The 22,441-nt window shown below is 35.2% G+C and overlaps 1 protein-coding gene across 17 annotated transcripts in view; it reads right to left on the bottom strand.

Annotated features, from left to right (window-relative positions):
- Window positions 1-22,441, bottom strand: part of Abcc9 (ATP binding cassette subfamily C member 9) — a 127,343-nt gene that overhangs the window by 6,815 nt on the left and 98,087 nt on the right. For all 17 annotated transcript variants that reach the window (XM_078015102.1, XM_078015100.1, XM_078015109.1 and 14 more), the window contains 8 exons: window positions 14,170-14,271; window positions 13,458-13,578; window positions 11,893-12,023; window positions 11,093-11,171; window positions 9,096-9,204; window positions 6,867-6,970; window positions 3,889-4,022; window positions 443-505 (listed from right to left, as the gene is read on the bottom strand). In XM_078015102.1, the coding sequence (XP_077871228.1) occupies window positions 443-505; window positions 3,889-4,022; window positions 6,867-6,970; window positions 9,096-9,204; window positions 11,093-11,171; window positions 11,893-12,023; window positions 13,458-13,578; window positions 14,170-14,271 (843 nt within the window). The remainder of the gene's footprint in view (window positions 1-442; window positions 506-3,888; window positions 4,023-6,866; window positions 6,971-9,095; window positions 9,205-11,092; window positions 11,172-11,892; window positions 12,024-13,457; window positions 13,579-14,169; window positions 14,272-22,441) is intronic.

The raw sequence follows: 22,441 nt of genomic DNA, 5'->3' as shown, positions 1-22,441 counted from the left end.
GGTGCTACCTAAAACAGAGAAATGACCTGCCCCCTTCTGTGATGTATCTGTCTTCCTCTTAAAAACAGATAAATTAAGAATAGAAAGATAGAAAATAAGAATAAATAAGTAGTAACAGAATTGATAACTAAATTTAGGAATTTGGTTCCAGAAACTTCTCATCAAATCATCAGATCACTGAAAACAGAATTAGCACAGGCCATGACCTGCTGAAATCCTTAGATTTCACTGCAACTCAGAAGCACTGGGTAGAGCAGACAGTGTGGAAAAGAACAAAGCTTTTGAAATATAGATATTATTTTGTCTCCTTTTGCACAGATACAGAAACATCAGAGAAATACATAATTCATTATAAGTACATTTCAACTGCACAAGTTTAAAGATCATAAAATCTAAGAATAAGAACTCAGGAGGAGTACGTGACCCCATCTCCCATACTCACAGCTATGGTGACAACAGTGCGGTCTGCAAAGGCTGTCATCACGACTTTCTGCAAGATATTTTCCTGGCAAAAGAATTTAAAAAATAAAGTGTAAATTTTCTTGGGACTACTTTCTCTTACCATAATATCTTGCCCTCAAGAACAATATCCCATTATGCCCAATCCCTTCAGAGTGCTCTGTCCCCAGGTCTTCTGTGGAAGATAGGAGGGAGCAGTTCCTAGCAGCCAGCTCATATTGGATTCTGAAGGTGTCTTCAAAATGCAGGTAAGCTCAGCAATCAACCTGAAGTCACTGATGTATTTATTGCTAGGGAATCCAAAGAGGAAAATTCAACCTCTTGGGTATCAAAATGCTCATGTATTCAAAACTAACCAAACCCTCAAATAGTGCTAACCTTTGAGTCAGAAAATGGAAAAACTGAAATCCATGTCAAAATTTTAGATTTTATTTTTTACCTATAATACAATATATCAGAAAGAAACTATATTAATTCCCACAACAAACTGCATTATCATTATATTTTTTAAAAAATATTTTTGTTGTCAATGTATCTTCTATTTACTTATTTATTTATTTATATGCGGTACTGAAGTTCAAACCCAGAGCCTCACACATGCCAGGCAAGGGCTCTATCACTGAGCCACAACCCCACCCAATATTTTAAAAGATGTTCTGGGTAAAGATTTCACCTTTCTCCTAGAGGAAAACTTGATTCACCTAAATCTTAACAGTGGAGGAGTTCTTTCTTCCAGTCAACTGACTTACTGCTGCTTAATTCATATTTTCTCCATGTCCCTCTCTCTTTCTGTAGAGGCAGTATTATCTTTATAGTAACCTTCAATATTTTAAATCCTTAGTAATTAATACCAATTTTGATGTACTTGTGCTTAGAGAAATGGATTCATTAGAGACTACTTTATAGCTTTAAATCATGTTCACTTTGAGGTTATCTGTCTTTGGATAGGTATTTTGATTAGTCTTAATAGAAAACACGTGAAATAGCATCTCCATTTATAATTGGCTCTTACTCTTGAAATTGTTTCACTTCTCTGGATAGCTTCACTCAATCTAAAGTGTTCAGCAAGAAAGTAACATGAGGCTGTTGATTTTTTTTTTTAATTGATGCCCTTTCTGATGCCAAACTTTAAATATCAAGTTGACTTTCAAAAGAATAACATCAATTGCTAACTCAATACATAGTCTCTGGTTTAATGTGACACTGCCCTCATTCAATCACAGCCTTCTAGACAGATATTTCTTGGACATTTTTGACACTTTTTAAAAAGATTCCTTTCAAATGGCAAAGTTTCTAGCTTTGTACCATGAGCACATGAAGAAAGCCATTATTAATTCTAGACATTATTAATCCTAGCAGATCTCTCTTCAAATTGCTTCAGAAAATGATTGGTTTTGGTTATAAATAGCTTATTCATAAAAGATTTACATTCTGTAAATGAACATCCATGGCATAGTTCTTGAACACTGTACAGAGGTCTCATCAGCCAAGCCCTAAAATTACACTGATTTGAAACTTTATCAAAAAGTGATGGCATCATACAGTGTAAGAAATCACTAAAACTTATTCCTCCAGTCTAAACTGATTTGATGTCTTTTATTTCTCCATTCCTTTTCTCTCACTTGCCCCTGGCCTCTAGTAACAGCCTTCTACTCCGTTTCTATGAGATCAATGTTTTTTTGTTTCATTTTTTGGTACCAGGGATTGAACTCAGGGGCACTTGACCATTGAGCCATATACCCAGCCCTATTTTGTATTTTATTTAGAGACAGGGTCCCACTGAGTTATTTAGTGCCTCACAGTTGCTGAGGTTGGCTTTGAACTCATTCCTCCTGCCTCAGCCTCCTGAGCTACTGGGATTACAGGCGTGTGCCACCACACTTGGCTAAGATTAATGTTTTTATATTGAATATATAGTGAGATCATAGCGTATTTGTCTTCCTGTTATCATATAGTATTTTACTTAGTATAACATCCTCTGGTTCCATCTATGTTGTTACAAATGACAGAATTTCTTTCTTTTTAAAGACTTTATAGTATTCCATTATCTCTATATATCATATTTTCTTTACCCCATCATCTTGGGCACTTAGTTATGTTCATATGTTGCCTATGTGGATGATGCCAAAATGAACATGAGAGTGCAGATATCTCTTTGACATAATGATTTAAATTTCTTTGGATATATATCCAGTATAAGGATTGCTGGATCATATGGTAGATCTATTTTTAGGGAGTTTGTTTGTTTTTGGTACCAGGGACTGAACTCAGGGGCACTTACCACTGAGCCACATCCCCAACTTTTTTATTTTTTATTTTTAGACAGGATCTCACTAAATTGTTAAGGTCTTTGCTAAGGTGCTGAGATTGACCTTGAATTTGTGATCCTCCTGCCTCAGTCTCTCAAGCTGCTGGGATTACAAACATGCATCACTGCACCTGGCTATTTTTAGTTTTTGAGGAAACTTTACACTCTTTCCAAAATGACTGTACTAATTTATATTTTCACCCAATAATGTACAAAGATTCCGTTTCCCCCACATTCTCACCAACACTTGCCATTTCTTGTCTTTTTGATAATAATCATTAAATGGCAGAGATATATTGTACTGCATGGTGACTTTAGTAAGTCAAAAGAACAAGCAAACATTTAACTTGGACAAGGAAGTAATTAAAAACCAAATCATTCTGCAGAATAGCATGGTCACTCATAATGTATGATATATTTAAAAACTGCAAAAATAGATATTTTTTACATTCTCGCTACAAAAAATGATAAATTGCTGAGGTTATCAATATGTTAATTGCGTTGATTGAGTCTTTCTATAATGTATATGCAGAGCAAAGCACCACATGGACCATTGAACCCATAAACAAACACCATTACTATGTACCAACTAAACATCAAAAAATAATTAAGCAGTGAAACAAAATAAATAAGGAATATAGTAAAGAGTATCTGAAATTTATTTTTCCTTTCCTTACAAAATTTCTGCATGTCTGAAATTATGTCAAAATAAAAATGTGGGGCTGAGGTAGTAGCTCAGGGGCAGAGCGCTTGCCTTGCAGGCACGAGACCCTGGGTTCAATTCTCAGCACCACATAAAATAAATAAATAAGTGAAATAAAGGTATTGTGTCCAACTACAACTAAAAAATAAATATTGAAAAAAATTAAAAAATTAAAAAAATTAAAATGTTATAAAAAGGAAAAAAGGTGAATTTATTTATGTTTAATGGCAATGGAAACTCCTTTAAAGTATACGCAATGTCTCATTTCTCATAAATCTCAGTATGATTCTCAGTGGATCAAAGAGATTGAGGAATCACTTAAAACAACAGTATTGAGGATTCAGAACCCAATCAAAAAATGTAATTTTCATGCACACTTCTCCAATTCATTATTTTCAGAGTTTGGATATGCACTCACTGTGGCCATGTCAATGGAAGCCGTTGCTTCGTCCATAATGAGAATGCTGCTCTTTCGGACAAAGGCTCTAGCCAGGCAAAACAGCTGTCTCTGTCCAACGCTAAAGTTCTCCCCACCTTCAGTGACAACTGCATCTAAGTCAGAAGAAGCAGCAAAGATTTAATTGAAGAAATTCTATTAATATTTTCCATGGACAAAGAAGTAATTTAAAAATAAATCATGCTGGTATCACTTTGTGCTGGTGTAAGTATTTCCTTCTGAAAGGCAAAGTGGAACTTGACTTTTGGAAAGTGAATATGATGGTAGGCATCCTGTTTTTCTTTTCCTTTTCCTTTTTTGTCATACTGGGGATCGAACCCAGAGCTTTGCAGGGGCTAGGCAAGTGCTTAACCACTAAGATACACCCCTGGCCTTCTTATTTTACTTCAAGACAGGGATTGATAAGTTGCCCAGGTTTGCCTCAAACTTGTAATTCTCCTGCCTCAGCTTCCTGAGTAGCTGGTATTACAAGGGTACGACGTCACCACACTCAGCAGGTCATTCCTAATTTTGACAACATATGGTGAATTACCTACTAAGAGTAGAATATAAAATATTGTTAAACATTTTGAAGACTAGAAGGCCTTGAGGTTTATTTATTTACTATAATTCTTTAAAATGATTCTTTAATATGATTATCTAAGGCTCAGAAAGAGGACGAGGTTTGTCCAAACTAATATATAGTAGGACCTGATAAGAAACAGAATATTCACGGGAAAATAAACAAGGAGAGAAATGAATTACAGTAGATGGGGTAGAGAGAGAAGATGGGAGGGGAGGAGAGGGGGGATAGTAGGGGATAGGAAAGGTAGCAGAATACAACAATCACTAATTGGGCATTATGTAAAATTGTGGATGTGTAACCGACGTGATTCTGCAATCTGCATTTGGGGTAAAATTGGGAGTTCATAACCCACTTCAATCTAATGTATGAAATATGATATGTCAAGAGCTTTGTAATGTTGTGAACAACCAATAAAAAAAAGAAAATGTTAAAAAAAAATAAAGCAAAGTATGATAGCCAAAAAAAAAAACCAAAAAAACAAAAAAAAGAAACAGAATATTCACAATACTAATTCCAGTTCTCTTTCCATTCTACCATTCCCATAGACTGGAACTACCAAGTGGACAGGACTGGGCTTGTTTCTGTTGGCCAGTATATTTCTAGTATGATGATAGCAGCTGAATAAAATACCACTGTGCAGATAACTGAATGTGTCTCATTGTGCTTTACTTCTTTTTTATTAATTTCCATCCACGTTTCATAAACTGCTACTATGAATATAATAAAAATTCTGTTTCCAAAATATCTCTTTTATTAGAATTCAAACACTTTTTAGTATGGTCCTGGGCCAAATGTCAATTTATTTTATTCCCATGCATCAAATTCTTATACTCCCCCTGCTTGAAAGCTATGTATTTAATCATCAAATTTTAATTTACATAATAAATAAGAATGATTCTCAGGATGATGAATGTTCTTTATCAGAGCTGGCTTGAACCAGATCTTCATTAAGCAATTGGTGTCATCTTTATTGAGATAATAAGTACAATGTTCAGTAAATTATATGGTATAAAAATAATCCTTTGTTGCTTACACCATACTATAACCTACAAGCTCTATGGCCACAATTTAGAGTAGGTGCATTCAGCTCTCATGTTAGTGAAAAGGATTATATGGTTTTAAATGTCTATCTTTCCAGCTATTAATGGTGGTGGGGACAAATAATCAAGAATTATTATTGGAAAGTTCATCCAAATTTCTGAAATTATTCTTGCAACCTGATACTAGCAAGGTCAATAAAACTTTTTTTTAAAAAACATGCTATCCTGGGCTGGGATTTAACTCAGTGGTAGAGCACTTGCCTTGCATGTGTGAGGCACTGGGTTCAATTCTCAGCTCTGCATATAAATAAATGAATAAAATAAAGGTTTGTCAACAACTAAAGGAAAAAACATGCTGTCTTAATTTTTGTTTTGGGGATGCTTCTATTTAGGACTTAATTAAAATCAGAAAAAATGTATTGCTTTTCAGAAAGTCTTCCTTAAAAACAACAAAAAACCTAGATGCCAAACAACACAATCAACTTGGAAACTACATAATGTGTATTAAAATAAGAATATCAAAAAACTAAACTTTTATTTTCCTATTGTTTTCCTATATTAGTGCAGAATTTAATAAAACAAAAGTCTGTAACTATAGGTGTTCAGTTTTATAGAGACAATATGAATTCTCTGTTGTTTCACTAACAGGTTATTCTTTCATCTCATTATCATTCTTTGTTAGAAATTATGCTACCGCTGGGATTGAGTTTTTATCCATGATTATTTGAATACATGTTTCATTCCTCACAACAATGGCCCAAACCAGTACTAAACAAGATAACGCAAAATAATGTCTTCAAACAAGATGAAAATTATGTAATGTAAATCAAACTAATATTCCCTGTTGGCAGCAAAGAAAATGGCTGGGAAATTAACTTCTCTTAGGAGGTGTTAAGGACTCTAAATAGCTTCTTAAATAACTTATCCATTTTCTGAGGATAAGTGGTCCTGAACAAGAATGAACACAAGGAAATAACTGGTTAAAATGAAGGTAATGAGAAGACTGAAGAGGTAAACATATTAATTGGGATATTTCAGACTGCACACTTGGAACAGAATTTATTCTAAGGTTTATCCTCTTATATTCTATGCAAAATAGCTCACTAGATTTTAAAATGTATTAATGACATTCAGTAGATTATTTTAAGTATAAGAGGATTTAACATTGGGCTTGGGGTGTATCCTAGTGGTAAAGTGTGTGCATAGTGTGCACAAGGCCCTGGGTTCAATACTCAGCATCAATGAATTGAGAGAATTTAACACTAATTATGTGATTCTAGCATGCAGAATTAATTGCATATTGAAAAAGCAAATGGACAATTTAGAAAATATACCTAGACCTCCTGGTAGAGATTTGACCATATTCTTCAGCTGGGCAATTTCTAGAGCCTCCCAGAGTCTGTCATCTGTGCATTTGCACTCTGGATCTAAATTAAACCTGTAGGGAAAAAATAGTTTAAAATAATAAAAATATATAAAATAAAAGAGAAATTTCAATATATATTTGCCCATTGCTTTTCTTTCCTTAAAGTGCAATTTTCATAAATGTTTTTGTTTCTGCTTTTTATTCAGCACCTAGAACAGTGCTCAGAATAGAGCAAGCACTGAATTCATGCTTAATGAATGAATGAACGAATGAATAAACTTAGGGTTATCAAAAACGTTTTGATGACATCATTAGGTAGATTTACATACATAATAACAATTTTTAAGATCATTTTTATTGGTGCATTGTAATTTTACACAAGAGTGGGTTTGTTGTTTACATATTCATACATGCACATGATTTGGTCAGTTTCATTCCCTAGGACCTTCCTTTTCTCTCCCTTCCTCCTCCATCCTGGTCTCTTTCCTCTACTCTACTGATCCCCCTTCTATTTTCATGGCATACACTTCTTTTTTATTCTCTCTCTAGCTTCTACAATATGAGAAAACAGAATCCTTGACTTTCTGAGTCTGGAATATTTCACTTAAAATAAATTCACAAGTTCCATCTACTTTTCTACAAATGACATAATTTCATTCTTTTTTTCTGAATAAAACTCTATTGTTTATATATCCCACATTTTCTTCATCTATTCATCTGCTGATAGACAGATGACCTAAGCTAGTTCCATAATTTGGCTACTGTGAATTGTGTCTCTATAAACACATGTATACATATATCACTATAGTATGCTAACTTTAGTATAAATACCAGGGAGTGGATATATCTGGGTCATATGGTGGTTCCATTCCTAGTTTTTTGAGCAACCTCCATATTAATTTCCTTAGTGGTGGTACTAATTTATAATCACACCGGCAATGTAGAAGTGTTCTTCCCCCCCATATCCTCTCCAGCATATTATTTGTGTTCTTGATGACTGCCATTCTAACTGGAATGAGATGGCATCTCAATGTAGTTTTGATTTGCATTTCCCTGATTATTATAGATATTGAATATTTTTTCATATACATGTCAGCCATTTGAAATACAATTAATTTTGTTCCTTGGATTTACCTACTCTATATTATACTTAGTATAACTTGATTAGTGTCTTACTAATATTCCTGAAGAAATGATGTTAAATACATAAATCAATATGGGAACATATGCAACTTTAGATAAGCTGGGTTGCACCAACAATAATAGTGGTATTCAGAATAAATACACTCAGAGATATAAATTGACCATGGTATTGTTAAACAGCTTGATAATCTAGAACTTTATATCAAAGTAACTTCACAGGTGAGTATTGAGAAATCTTACATACAGAAAATATAAACAACAATTAAAAGGAGGTGGCAAGTACTTCTTTGTGATTAGTGAATGGTAGAGAAGAAAGGACATAGGATGAATGAAATGACAAATGTGATCTCAGGCGGGTGCGAACTTCAGGTGAGATCTCAGTTTCACCACTTCCTAGGTGTATGAACTTGGGCAAGTTATAGCTTCTTTGTGTTTCAAAATACTCACTTGTAAAATGGGGATAACAACAATCTAGAACAACGTTTTAAGAACTTCATCAGACAGGTCTATTTAAAGTACTTAACAGATAGAAAATACTTCCAGTTTTTGTTGTTGTTATTGTTGTTTGTTGTTGTTGTTGTTGTTTTGTGTGTGTATGTGTGAAACCATGATCCAGAAATAAAGAAGACTGTAGCAACCTCTTCCCATCAGTTTGTGGCCGAAAGTAAGGTTGTGAAGGATAGCGAGACAAGCAAAGAAAATAACTAAGTTCAGAGTTATCAGTTCAGACTAGGCCAGGCACACAAGAGTTAGGCAGGTATCTGTAGGTTAGAATACCTAAGAAATGTCTTCCAAGAATCACTGCTACCAATTTTTCCTCTGAACTATAATCAAACTAAAAGAAAAGAGCTCTTGGAAACACAGGGATTTGGCTTTTATGGGTTAATTTACCAACTCTAGGATTTCCCAACTCAAATCTTTGGACAGTCTATTTGATTTTAACATTTTGATAATTTTTTCACATCTACCTGAAAAATAACTCACAAAACAAAACCAACCTATGACCTGAAGGAGGAATACTAAGGCCCACAGATTTTTGTTGAATGTTACCCACCTAATAGAACCACTGAATAGTATTGGATCCTGCAGAATGATAGAAAGCCTAGAACGTAGCGTATGCAGTGGCAGTTTAGAAATGTCTATCCCATCGATGACAATCTTTCCTGTGAAGGAGAAACAAAAATTACAGGCATGTGGTAAACTCACAAGTAAAATTTTCATTTGTTTACAAACTAAAGGTTTTTTCCTAGCACCAATTAAATTCTGAAAATAAAGCTTTCCATTTAGGAAACATTATGACATGTTTCTGAAAAGGGTAATAGTTTCCCTTTCTTATATGTACTTCTCTTAAGGAAATTTTCAGTTTTTATTCAGTTTATATGGCCTTATAAGCCCAAAATAGTTTTTATAACTTTCAGGGTCCTTTCTTTTCTACTCTTCCTTTATACCCCTTCCTTGCTTGATTTATCTTCTTGGGATTGACCAGAATCTGATCTGACATATTCATATTCATTCTCCCTTTCTCTCTCCATATATAATATATATAATATATATGATTATTTATGTGTATGTGTATGTGTGTGTGTATGTATATATATATTATATACTCACTTATTTCTTTAATGCTCTCTTTCCAAATTAAAACAAAATTTTCTTGAAGACAAAGCTTTTTTTGTCTTGTCTTCATTCACTCCTGTATCGATTGACTAGCACAATGCATTACAAATAGGAAAGTGAATTCTATGATAGATATCATTTTTTTTTTGCAAATTATGCAATCTTGATCTTCTTTCCTCAACTTTAGATAGAATTATTTTATCATCTCATTTGTATGCAAAGACAGCATCACCCTGGGAGATAAGTATGCTAAGCTCAAAATGGCAGGTGCAGTCCTTTCACCTGGTAGATCTAGACTTGAAGGCAGGTAAGGGTGAGAAGCTTAAGCTGTGTCTTTCAGGAATAATATGTTATTTATTAAACTATTAATTACCTAGTGCTACTAAAAAGTGAACAAGTCACTGAGAGTTCACATGGAGCCTGAAATCATGTTCTAGACATGTGGGCATCAGGCTATCCTAATATGATTGGTCAGAACCACAGGTTTTTATGAAAACTTTCCGCCAATGGCCTTTTGACTGTGTACTTGTCTTGTAACACTGCTAACCCAGGGATGGATGCCTACATTGCTCTGGAATTTAACACACCACCACCAATTCCAGATACCACAGTTGAATGTTGTTGTTTATATGCAGATCTTTTTATGTCATGTAGATGAAATTAAAAACTGTAATCTTTCAAGTACAATAAAAATGTAAAGTACTATAATCATCACAATCATTGTAGGTAATAATAGTAAGCTCTTCCTTGGGATGGGGGTCAAGTTCATTCTTAGATTCCCTTTAATTTGAGGTGTCTTCTATGTCTTTTCTGCTGACCTATTTATAGGCCACTTGACAAACTAAATAGTGTGACATATTTTTTTTCTAAAATACAGATTAAATTAAATTATTTCTATGCTCTTACCATAGATGAATAAATATTTTTGTATGTTATTTACATGAACTCATAGCACTTCATAGCAAAGATGTTTGACGTTATTAATCCATGTTACTCAGAAGATGAGGCACGAGTCATGCACCAAAATTTAAAATACACATTATTCATTTCCTTGTAAAATTTCTTTCTTTGATGGAAAAACATATATTTTTAGTTTGAGGAAAGCAAGACAACATTTCCATCTTTCTTCCTCTTGAAATGCAACCTACATCTACTGCTCTTCAAAGTGGACAGCCATCTGCATTTTACCAGCTCATTCGAACTCTTTAGCAGCAATCTCTACACTTTAGCTTAGGGCTAATCATTTTATTTTCCCAATTCTATGTTCTTTCTTTATCTTTGGGTTATTTATTTGGGACATCTGCTTTGAACCACGTGAGGGCACAAAGTCCTTATAAATATTTGCTTTTTATTTTTGCAGAATTAGATAACTTGAAAATGTTTTTGAAAGGAAAGCACCATATAACTGATTTAAAAAATTAATTAACAACTTACCATCAAATATATCAACCATTCTGAAGAAAGCCAGCGATAAGGAAGACTTTCCGCTGCCGGTGCGACCACATATGCCCACCTGAGAAAACAACTGTCACTCAAAGAGAAGAGGACTCAGAGAAAGAACAGAAAATGGACAAAAGTATAATTGGCTTAGAAACGATATGACAAAAACACAGACTATTTGAGTAGTCTCATTAGAATCTCATTTTCTCCTTAGATCTTACAAGCTATCATTATTAAAATAAAAGCATGAAGTCCTCACCTGATCCTCAATGAATACATTCAAACTCTTTTCCTTTCCATATGGTTGTATCGTTTTTCCTTCATGGTGCAATTTTTGCATATAGCATGTCATTTTATTTTATCTTAGAAATGATGAGTTTATAACAAAAAGTAGAATGAGTCCATTCCCCCCCCCCCGCCCCCGAACACTTATTCTTTTTACAATATTGAAAGAGCAAGACCTTTTCCTTGGCAAAGGTTCCCAAGGAAATGTCTGATATGGTCATAGCCAGAAGCCATAGATTTTAAACAAAACACCTACTGTTAACATTTCTGATTTTCATGGGAGATGAATGAATGGCAATCTGACCTAGAGAACATGTATTGTACTCTGATCCTGTCTCTCCCTCTCTCCTTTTACAGGTTCTTGTATCTACACCACGCAGGGAATACGATCAGAGCCCAGTGAGATTACATTTACTAGGCTTCGATGTTCAAAGAGCTTAAGGAGTGACAATGAGCTTCATCAAAGTTTTCAAGGTATAAAACAAATCAAATAGCATTGAATTCCATACCTTTTGCCCAGGTTTGATGTAAGCCTTGACATGTTTAAGAACAGGCTTCAGATTGTTTTCATATCTGACACACAGATCATGAATCTTGATCTCTCCTTCCTGTGGCCAATGTTCTGGAACCTGAGAAGGATCTAGGGGTTGGAAGGACAGATAGATAATAGGTAAATAGATATATATGGAGAAACATACACAAGCTTAAATATGTCTATATGCATTTTTTTTTGGTTCTGGGGATTGAACTCAGAGGCACCCGACCACTGAGCCACATCCCAGCCCTATTCTGCATTTTATTTAGAGACAGGGTCTCATTGATTTGCTTAATGCCTCGCCATTGCTGAGGCTAGCTTTGAACTCATGATCCTCCTGTTTCACCTCCTAAGCCGCTGGAATTACAGGTGTGTGCCACCACACCTGGCCTGTCTATATGCAATTTTAATAAAGATTTTAATATATGTAATCTTTCCTAAACTTAAAATATTATTGAATCCAAATCTATAATAGTTTATATTTTTTAAAAGTAAGTCACATTGGAAGTAAACATGTCTTGGTTAAGAATTTTAAAATTTTTTAAATGTTTGGTTTTAGGGCATTAACTAGGATCATGGCTCTTCAGTCTTTCATCATTCAATTCTATTCACAGTGAATACAGAGAGATTATTTTTGAACTGATTTATTTGTTCAGTTAGTTAATCATCAAACATAGGAGTGCTTAAGATGTGAGAGTGCTATGCATGGTGCTGGATATGGAGATGAAAGACGTGGCTTGAGGTGCCTTCTGTGTCCTGGGGAGGGACATGAGGCATTTACACTATTATATGGAGAGCCACATGGTGCAGGGAAACCAAAGGCACACTGGGAGCACAGATGGTGGCAATCTGAGCATTCCACCAGGCTCCAAGAAGATAAGAATCTTAGAAGATAAGAGATGGGGAGCTCTGTTCAAATATGTCTAAGAGAAGAAAAGAGATGAAAAGGAAGCATAGCATGCTAGTGAGGCCAGAGTAGAAGTTGTGCAAGTGACAATGAGAAATGAGACTAGGTTGGTGGCGAGAGTTAACTTATGCAGGGTCTGGTGGTCTTAGCTAAGTTATCTAGGTTTTTGTCCTTGGAGAGCTATAAAGTCATGGAAGGATTTAGACAAAGATATGCATTTTAAGTTTGAGATTTGCATTTAATAAAGATTATTCTGTTCTCAGTATTGAATTTCCTGCCAGTTTTATTCCAACAGAATTGAGAATCTCATTTAGTATTTTAAGATCTAAGTTTCTTGACTTCTAAGTTAAAAAGGTCTTAAGGAAGAAAACTCAAGAACTCGTAGTTTAGATTGGCAATTAATGCAATAAAGCCCCAATATTTTTACAACTCTTTAAATATTATAAAATAACGTCTACTTGGACTCTAATTGAGCCCAAGACTTTTCAGGTCTAAACAGTCCTTTTTTTCAGGTGTTCAATCAAGCAAAATCAAGATAAGAATATTAAAGTGGTCAACAAAAGCTAAACAACAATATGCCTGACACACATGTAATATTTGCTGAACATAATATTTAATTGAAAAAAAAATACCCATGGTGCCTTCATAGTTCTCAGACTCCATACTCAAGAAGCTGTTCACTTTCTTGACTGCACCCATCTGCACCTCCAGGTCAGCCAAATTCCTCACAACCCAGTTCAAATAATTGGTAATCTGTGTCAGGTGACAAAAAATTCACATATTTAAAATTAAGGTAAACAATTTTCATATTTATAGGATATTTGGGGATTGGATGACTTGGATGCTGGTGTTCATCATGTGGTATAATCTGTACTTGCTGTAAGTCATCAGAGACCAGGGAGGACATCATGGGAGATGTTGGCAAAGAAGATGTCTGCTCTTCTTCAAGGTTCTCCCTTGTCACTGTTCTGTGAACTGTCTTCTGACATCCCTCGCACAGTGGGTCATTGTGTACATTACTGTTTGCATGAATCTCATTTATTTCCACACTCATTTTAGTGTCCCCAACTGGATTGTGAACAACTTAGGATAGGGATTTCAAGCAACATGAAGAGCACTCATCATAGAACTTGAGAAGCTTTTAAAAATCAGTTTGCAATTTCAAAAATGGAGCCAACCTGTCTAAAATGTTAGATTTGGGTTCCAAACTATCATTCTTGGTAAGATGTCATTATCTATTTCGAACTTATCCTCTTATGTCCATGAATAAGAGTTGGCAATAACTACAGAATGTTCCTCCACTGCTGCACAGAAAGAGATATTTTCATTCATATTCATACCTACCGTAAGTGCATAGAGGAGACCCAAGCCCACCAATCCAGAATTGGACGACCCACTAATGGAAGCAATAGATGCAGTAAGGACAATGCAAGCTCCCAGGTAATCCTGAAAAAGAGCAAGCAAAAAGTCACAAAATTATTCCCAAGTTCTTAAACCAAAAATGTCCACTAAGGTGATCACCATGTGTTCTGTTACATTTCAGAGGAAGGATACCTAAGATATGGAATAACGAGAACCAATATTACACCTGGAAAAGGAGAGTGGTGCCACACTCTCATTATATAAGATAGGGGTTTTCAGAAGTTAAATACCTTTTACCTTCTCAGAAGTTAAGCTGCAATTGGTGTCAGAAACAAGACTTTGCCCCCACCCCACATTTATATACATTGTGTTGCCAAGACAAGCCACATTTTTGGACCTGATTTTCTAGCTTATATTTCACATGTGCTTTTGTCGGGATTGCAATAGCTTCTCTGTGTGGTAGAGTGAGATCCTTGCAGAAATGTCCCTCTATTTAACTTGTTGGCAACTGTATCTGAACTTTTTGCCAACTGTGCTCAGAGTCTGGGACATTAGATCTGCTGAACTATGTAAATGAGAATAAATGCTATATGTGCTCATAAAGTATGCACATGTCTCAGAGTACCTAAATTTTTCCATGATTCAATGATAAACTCTATTGCAAAACTTTAAAAATTCACGAAGGTCAACCTTAGACTCAAATGGGAGTCAGCAGACATCTGTTTATTTCCTAACACCCTCTTCATTCCCCATTTCCCAATCTTCTTAGGTATTGGTCTGTCCTCTTGTTTGAAAAAATAAATCCAAAAAACTTCTCATGCTGATGTGTCACAAGTCCCAGAAGCAGGTAGAATTTCAGACTTGGATTCCCTAGAATGATCTCAAGTTTCACTCCACTGGTGAACCCCTTCTCTAGCTTGACATATCTGTGATCCTCAAAAAACAAAACAAAAAAACTAGCAACTTGGTGATAAGACTTTATTAACAGTAATGGAATGTTTAATGTGCTGAAATAAATGAACGAAACTTCTCCAATCAGTTCACACATGTGCATTGTTGACTCTTTGAAAAAAGAGTTCTAAAGATCAAGCTGTTGGAGAACAAACAGTATCTCAGCCTTGGAATCCAAACCTGGGTTCAAATGTTGGCTTTGCCAGTTACTAGCTAGTGGACTCAGACAAGTAATTTAAACCCCCTTGATTCTCAATTTTTCTTCAAAAAATATAAATAGTGCCTAATTCACAAAGATTTTAAAAGAATAAATAAGTTAAGTACCAGTTAGATTTCCTCATCTCCATTCATCAGATGTCTTTCTTCTCCTGAATGATTTTCAAACATTTGAAGCCGGCTTAAACATGTGCATCCATTATAAGACATCAAAGATCAAAAGAGGCACTAACATTTAATTCTATATTGATTCCCATAATTGTTATAAAGGATTAAAAAAATTAATCATGTAGAGTTCATCCCTTGGGATAAAGAGTTCCACAAAGGTAGTAAATACTCCTTCACTTTTTTTGATGTAGTCATTGCTAAGGATTTACCACATTCCAACCAGACAGTTCTTCTTCTTTTCCCCTTTATTTGAAGCAGTAACTGGATGGAGGCAGAATCTAACCAGTCGGGATTATTTTTTTCATGGTTTATAAATATCTATATGAGCCCCTCAAATACTTCTAAAACATTTGTAGCAATGATTTTTTTCCTTCTTAGCCCTCATGTAAAGTGCATACTTTCAAAATCATGTGATACATTTGTTATTTACATATTATCTTTCCCAAAAATACTCATAAGAATTTTCGGCGATAAGTTGTAAAAAGGAAATGAGTACAAGAGGATATTTACAACAAGGTATTCCTAGCAGTATGTAGAGAAACACAACACTCAGCTCCTGAGAAATTTCTGTGAGGATGTATACATTAAATGTTAGGAGCAAGGCTCTTTGTTATCAATTTCTATTCTCTGATTTTTGTGTTGACTTCTTTGGGAAGAACAGCCTCACTCATTCATTCATATATTCTTCTAAAAGTGTAAGTCAGATAATATAGCTTCTCTCTATAGAACTATCAATGCCTTCCTACAGCACCTATAATAACTTCAAACAATGATGGATTACAACGCTTTACAAGGCATAAAGTATGAAGTCTATGTCCTCCTTACTCAGACCCTATCTGAATTCCTTTCATGCTTCAACCCCACTAGCTGTTTCCTGTTCTTGGAAGTACACCCACCGACTTTGTTGCTGCTAATGGCTTCCTTGAATGTTTGTCCACAGGTCGCTGACACCTGGCTTCTCCTCACTGTTAAAGTGTCAATCAAATGTCAACTCTTTGGAGAGGCCTTCCTTTCTTGGCCCCCAACTCTAGCCTTAGAGCTGTTCTCTATCTCAGTGCCCTGTTTTATTTTCCTCAAAAAACTTAGAGATACACGAAATGATCTTATTTGCTTATTTTTTAAAAAGTTCTTTATCTACTCTCACTAGAATCCAAGCTCCATAAAGACAGGGTCTTTCAATATTTTCCATTTATTATATCTATCAAGAGCAAGACACTTGGTGTATTAGTTTCTATTCTAAGTACACTGTAAAGGTCTAGAGGTTCTTTATGGAAGAAATGATTGGGTACATTCACCTCTTCATAAAACATTTACTGAGTATTTCTATGACTCGAATATTTTCTAAATTAGGACATCAAACATCTTTGCTTTTAGAGATCCTGTGAATCATTTAATTCTCTACCAGCTTCTTTTCCCGATTTTTAGAGTTGAACATGGAAAGCCACTACAAGAATGCATATTTGATGAAGTAAGGAATTCTGCACCAAGTTTTATGAACTTTTTGCCCCCATTTTGAACTGTGCTATGACCGTCTCCTACTAAGCTTTGCCAAGCATAAGGGTTAGGGGTTCTTTGCTTTCCTAAAGTGAAAACCACTCTTACTTGACCATTCAATTCCAAATCATTATTATTTTTTATTATTTCAATTGGGAGGCTCATAAATTGCTGTGATGCTGTATTCATTACAGAGAGCAGATAAGAACAGGGCTAAAATAGAACAGGGCCACATACGAGATACTGAAGCAACAAAATAATCACTGAGTCTATATAAATGAAAATTAAGCCATAGGCCCAATATTAATAGGACAAAGGAAATGTAAAACATTACCCACACAGAGACACACACTCTCTCTCAATTTAGTTTAATACAGAAAACTCTGTATTCTATCTTGGGCTCCTGGATTCACACGCAGCATAGAACTAAATGGCAGATTCGACTAGATGACAATTTTAATTACTTTTTCTTGAATTAAAATAACTTCTGGGAACACATAGAGTCTTACTCTAGGAAAAGATTCAGAAAGAGAAGTGAAACCAGAATAAGGAAGTAAAGGGAGAAGGCTGATCAATACATTATAGTCATATATTTTCTGGTCTGCTTCCACATAGCTAATGTTTTCAAAATGACCTGTGAAATTTGTCAGTGTTACGACTAGGCATTATTAGTTCAGCAATTAACGAGTCTCCAATTCATATGTAAAGATATTATAGAGATAATGTTTTTGAGACTTCAGTAAAAAAAAAGGCATAGCTTTTTGAGGTACATTTCATAGGCAAATTTTCAGATGAACCCATGATCAAAATTTATAGTCAGATTCAAATAGATATAACTTGAAAGCTAATATGTCACTAGGATCTGTAACAAAATTATTTATCATCAAATATTCCTTTTATGCTTTTTTTAGAAAGTGCTGTTCACAATGTCATTTAATTAATACTATTTTCCAGCTCACTTCTATATTCTTCCTACTGCACAAAAATGTGTTTTCTAAGGAATTGGAATTTTGGGGGAAGCATTGGATCAGAATTTTATCTTGATCTGTGTAAGGGACAAAGCTCCTTTGTGCACAACTTTTAACAAGAAAATTTCATAGCATAATCACTAAATTTAAATTACTTCCCTTCAAATAGTACAGTGGTATATAAATATGAAATTGAGAGATAATATAAAAACTTACACTAGCTATCAATTTTCTACTTCCTTTAGTGTTAACAAGTTTAATGGATTTCAAAATAGCCCTATGGTTTCTATTTCTCTGCAAATATATAAACAGAAAAATGGCTTAAGAGCAATAAATTAAGAAATGGGAAGCAGGCACACTGAACGACTCACTCAGAGGACAGTAAATACTTAGAAAGCACAACACTTTTTCTATTAAGACCTTACATAGCCTAACCAACTTATTCAATGACAAGCATCTGTCAAAATGATACAATGGCATAAGATTCAATTTAAGAAACTTAGTATATTAACCCTAAATACATTAGTACTCCCCCACCAAAAAAAACCAATCATAGGACATTTTACTTGTATATTGCTAAATTATAACTTCTATCAATTTTATGAATCCAACACTCTCCCCCAGAATAGAAGCCTTGGATTTCCATGTCAAAAGAGAAGCCTCTCGTCAGATTTCTAATAAGTGATTCAGTCTATATGTGGGATCATAATGAGAATTCTAAACCTCTATAAAACAGACTTGCAAAAAGTGAACAGTAACCAAAATGTATATGATCTGTTTCCTCCCTATACCCCTCAGGAGTATGTTTATGGCATCACTGCAGGTGGAGGAGAATATATTTCCTCCAAATTAAAAGATCACTTCACACCTGTCTACTGTGGAGTTGTGAACACACAAAATGCTCTGTGCTATTTCACAAAGTATGCTCTTGTGCAAGTTCACCCTGAAGACTATTTTCACTTTAGCATGCGGATTCCGATCCCCCCCCCTTTTTTTTTCTTTTTGGCTTCCTGATGTGAATTTTCTTTTATCCTTTCACCACACAGCAAGACAAAGCCTTGGAAAGACAGCCTTGAAATAGAATTACACAACTTTTGCAAGTGAAAACACTGGTGCCAAAGAACTGGAATTGTTTAGTGCAGAGAAAAACGCTGTGCTGAACCAGAGCGTAGGCAGCATTCAAAGGTTAGGCTGCAGCGACACATCGAACAGGATCACTTCACTTGGCACCCGGGGGAAAAACAGTCCCCTCTGCTGCCAAAGCTACCCGGGTGGCCCCTGTCTGGCTACTTTTATACCAGCCAAATAATTTTATCCTTTTAGACCTTTGTCCTTTGTTGATGTGAGTATGTTATTATGGCCCTTATTTTTTCCCAATTCAAAATAAATAGGATATATATGTATGGTAGGCAAGAGTGAATCCTCCATGAGGACAACTTCACCCAGAGAAAGAGAATGGATTGTGATTGCCATGCAAAAGTCACGTGTTTACAAACCCAAACCAAAACCACAATGATAGCAAACGCACATTGTATGGGGCTCAGAGACCCTGCCAAACTCAATAAGCTGGTTTTGCTCTGGTTTCCCTCTTTTTCTCTCTTTAGATTTTCTGTCAATAGGAGGGGCATTAGTTTGAAAAAGCTAGAACTGGAAATGAAGAGAAAGGGAAGAGAAAAACAGTCACAGCAAGCTGTAAAGTTATGTTTTCTTCTGTTTCCATTGAGGTTCTGAGTCCCTGAATGTGAGTTTGTGAAATCTCAGAATCTGCGTCAGGAAATCCTGCTGCCTCTTCCACTTGATGCCCAAGGCAGTGACCCTCCTTGTATCATTTTCATCATGTTTCTGCTCTAAAAACTCTAAGAATATTTGCTACGAGCAGATATTTTAATTTCCTGAGTAATATGGCAAAGGATAGTACAGTAATAAAGAAATGCAAAATTGATAGCTAATATATATATATAAAGGGGAAGGTTTGTTGATATTGCAAATAAGATTGATGGCTGATGTAGGGGGTCAAATAGAAGTTCTCATTACTTTTTTTTTTTCCCCAAATGACTTACATAGCAGGATATGTGCAGCTGCAATGTTCAGAGAATAGTTCACACCCCAGTCTCCAAGGTCCTATATCTCAATATTCATACTTCTGACAAAAGATCAGTCATTTCAACTGAATTTATGTCTCCAGAGATGTGGATACATCCACAGAAGCATGGTAATAATAAGGTCATGGATATGTACACAATTAGAAGGGAAGATGATTTCCCAGCAGAAATCATCTACTTAATTTACTCAGTGCTCTTACTGTGCCATATATTCTTAGAAGATAGCACTTGCATTTTAATATATCTGGTTTTAATGAAAATGCTCAGTGTATTCAGAAGAATAGAATGAGAGGGAAGCCAACTGGTCTTATGTTGGATCTCTGGAGTTGTCTAGAGGGTTGTGTGTGGTGTGCATGTACATATCCACATAAACATATTGACACTTAAGTGTAATGGATGTGTCTGGAACTTTTCAGTAAACAAACAAAAGTTTCTACCAAAATTCCCCTTTACCTGTTAGAAACAGAAGCAAAAGATGTTTTAATTTGAGGAGGATACCAAAACTCAGGAGTGAATTATCCTTATTGTTTTTTATTTTTTATTTTTGGTACCAGGGATTGAACTCAGAGGCACCTGACCACTGAGCCACATCCCCAGCCCGATATTGTATTTTATTTAGAAATAGGGTCTCACTGAGTTTCTTAGTGCCTTGCTGTTGTTGAGGCTGGCTTTGAATTCGAAATCCTCCTGCCTCAGCCTCCTGAGCCACTGGGATTACAGGTGGGTGCCATCGTGCCCAGCTTGTATTAATTTTTAAAGGAGGGATCTAGCAGTGAGACTAGTTTGGCAAATCTTGGAAGGATCAAAATTACACAGCACAGAGAAAGTATAATAACAAATGTACTATAAAATAATGGCATGAATGGCAGATTCTGTTCTTCCTGTTTAAAATGTCAGTACAGGTGTGTTTAGCTACTTTTCCACGTGGGGGTTAAAGTATTGGGTCAAATAAAACCACTTTGAGCTTGGCTGCTGTTCCTTTCTAATTTGTCCTGACCTTCCCTTTCTTGGCAGCCTTAAGGCTCCAAAGTCTTGTGTTTTGGCTATGAGAACTGAACATATGGTTTGTTTGAAGATTCTTGTTCAACACTTGTCCATGAACCTGACAGTAGGAAGTGCTAAAGAGCAGAAACAGGAGTCACAGGCGGATATGCACTGCACCTCAAGTCCAAAGTAAATGCACTCGCGACACGCTTGCTCTTCAAGTGGAGGAAAATCAAACACATGGGCAAATATTACCATTTCCCCCTTACGATTCTGCAACATTCTTTCATTTAGCTATTCCATTGCTAATTCTATTATTCAGATACAATGTTTTCCCTTAGAGAAAAATGCAAATTTGAAAAAGACAACAAACAGAAGTTTAAATCAAGGATTTATGGATTGGATGGAATCTAGAAAAAATGTTTTGGTTTTGTTACAGATCTTATGCAACTTGCTATCTGCCTTCACTGTCACCTGGAAGGAATTTTTTATCAACAACCAATGCTTCTTTCAAAAACTTGGGAGATATAATTGTGTTATATTGCTGAATAGTTTCTGCATAATAACTAATAATAGTGGGTGGATAATCTCCGTAAACCACTGAGAAATCATAACTAAAGCACACACATGTAAAAAAAAAAAAGCATCCAAGATGCCATATCAATCCATATCCACCAATCAACAGCTCTGGTTTTAACTTGGACACTTCATTTCAATGCTATAAAATTCCTATTTTCATCTGTCCTCTCTGATTATTGAATTTTAAATGACTGGCTACATATGAATATGCCAAAAAATTCCACAATCATAATTGTACATTTACAATTATGATGCCCTAATTAAAGTAACAATAATAATAAAGAAAGGAAATCATGGAGTAGAACAAGTAGATGGGAGAAAGAGGAAGGGACAGAAAGGGAAGCTCCTGGGGAATTAGGGCAATCAGACTGTTTTGTGCATGTACAAATATGCCATCATGAATCCCACTATTATGTATAATTATAATGCAGCAATAAAAAAATAAAGTCTGCATGGGTGGAGACAATCCATTTGGAGTAAGGTTCTTCCAACAGAATAAAACTGAGAGTTAACCATAAGAAAACACCATCTAATGTCATCATTACTCCAAAAGTCACTTATTCATGCTGCAAATCTCACAGACTGTGTTCCTTCTTCTCCAGAACAACTATCTCAACTTTCTCCTACTTTATCCTTTAGCTGATCAGTTTATGAAACACTTCCCAGGGTAAATACTATCTCCATTCATTCATCCTTCCATTCAGAAGACATTTTTAGTGCCTTTGATAATCAGCATATAAGGGCATATTTATTCTTTTCAATCCTAATACTCCCATGAAGTACATATTCTTA

Source organism: Ictidomys tridecemlineatus, chromosome 6, assembly GCF_052094955.1.
Source record: "Ictidomys tridecemlineatus isolate mIctTri1 chromosome 6, mIctTri1.hap1, whole genome shotgun sequence".
Classification (NCBI taxonomy): Eukaryota; Metazoa; Chordata; class Mammalia; order Rodentia; family Sciuridae; genus Ictidomys; species Ictidomys tridecemlineatus.
This window is presented reverse-complemented; position numbering and strand designations above follow the sequence as displayed.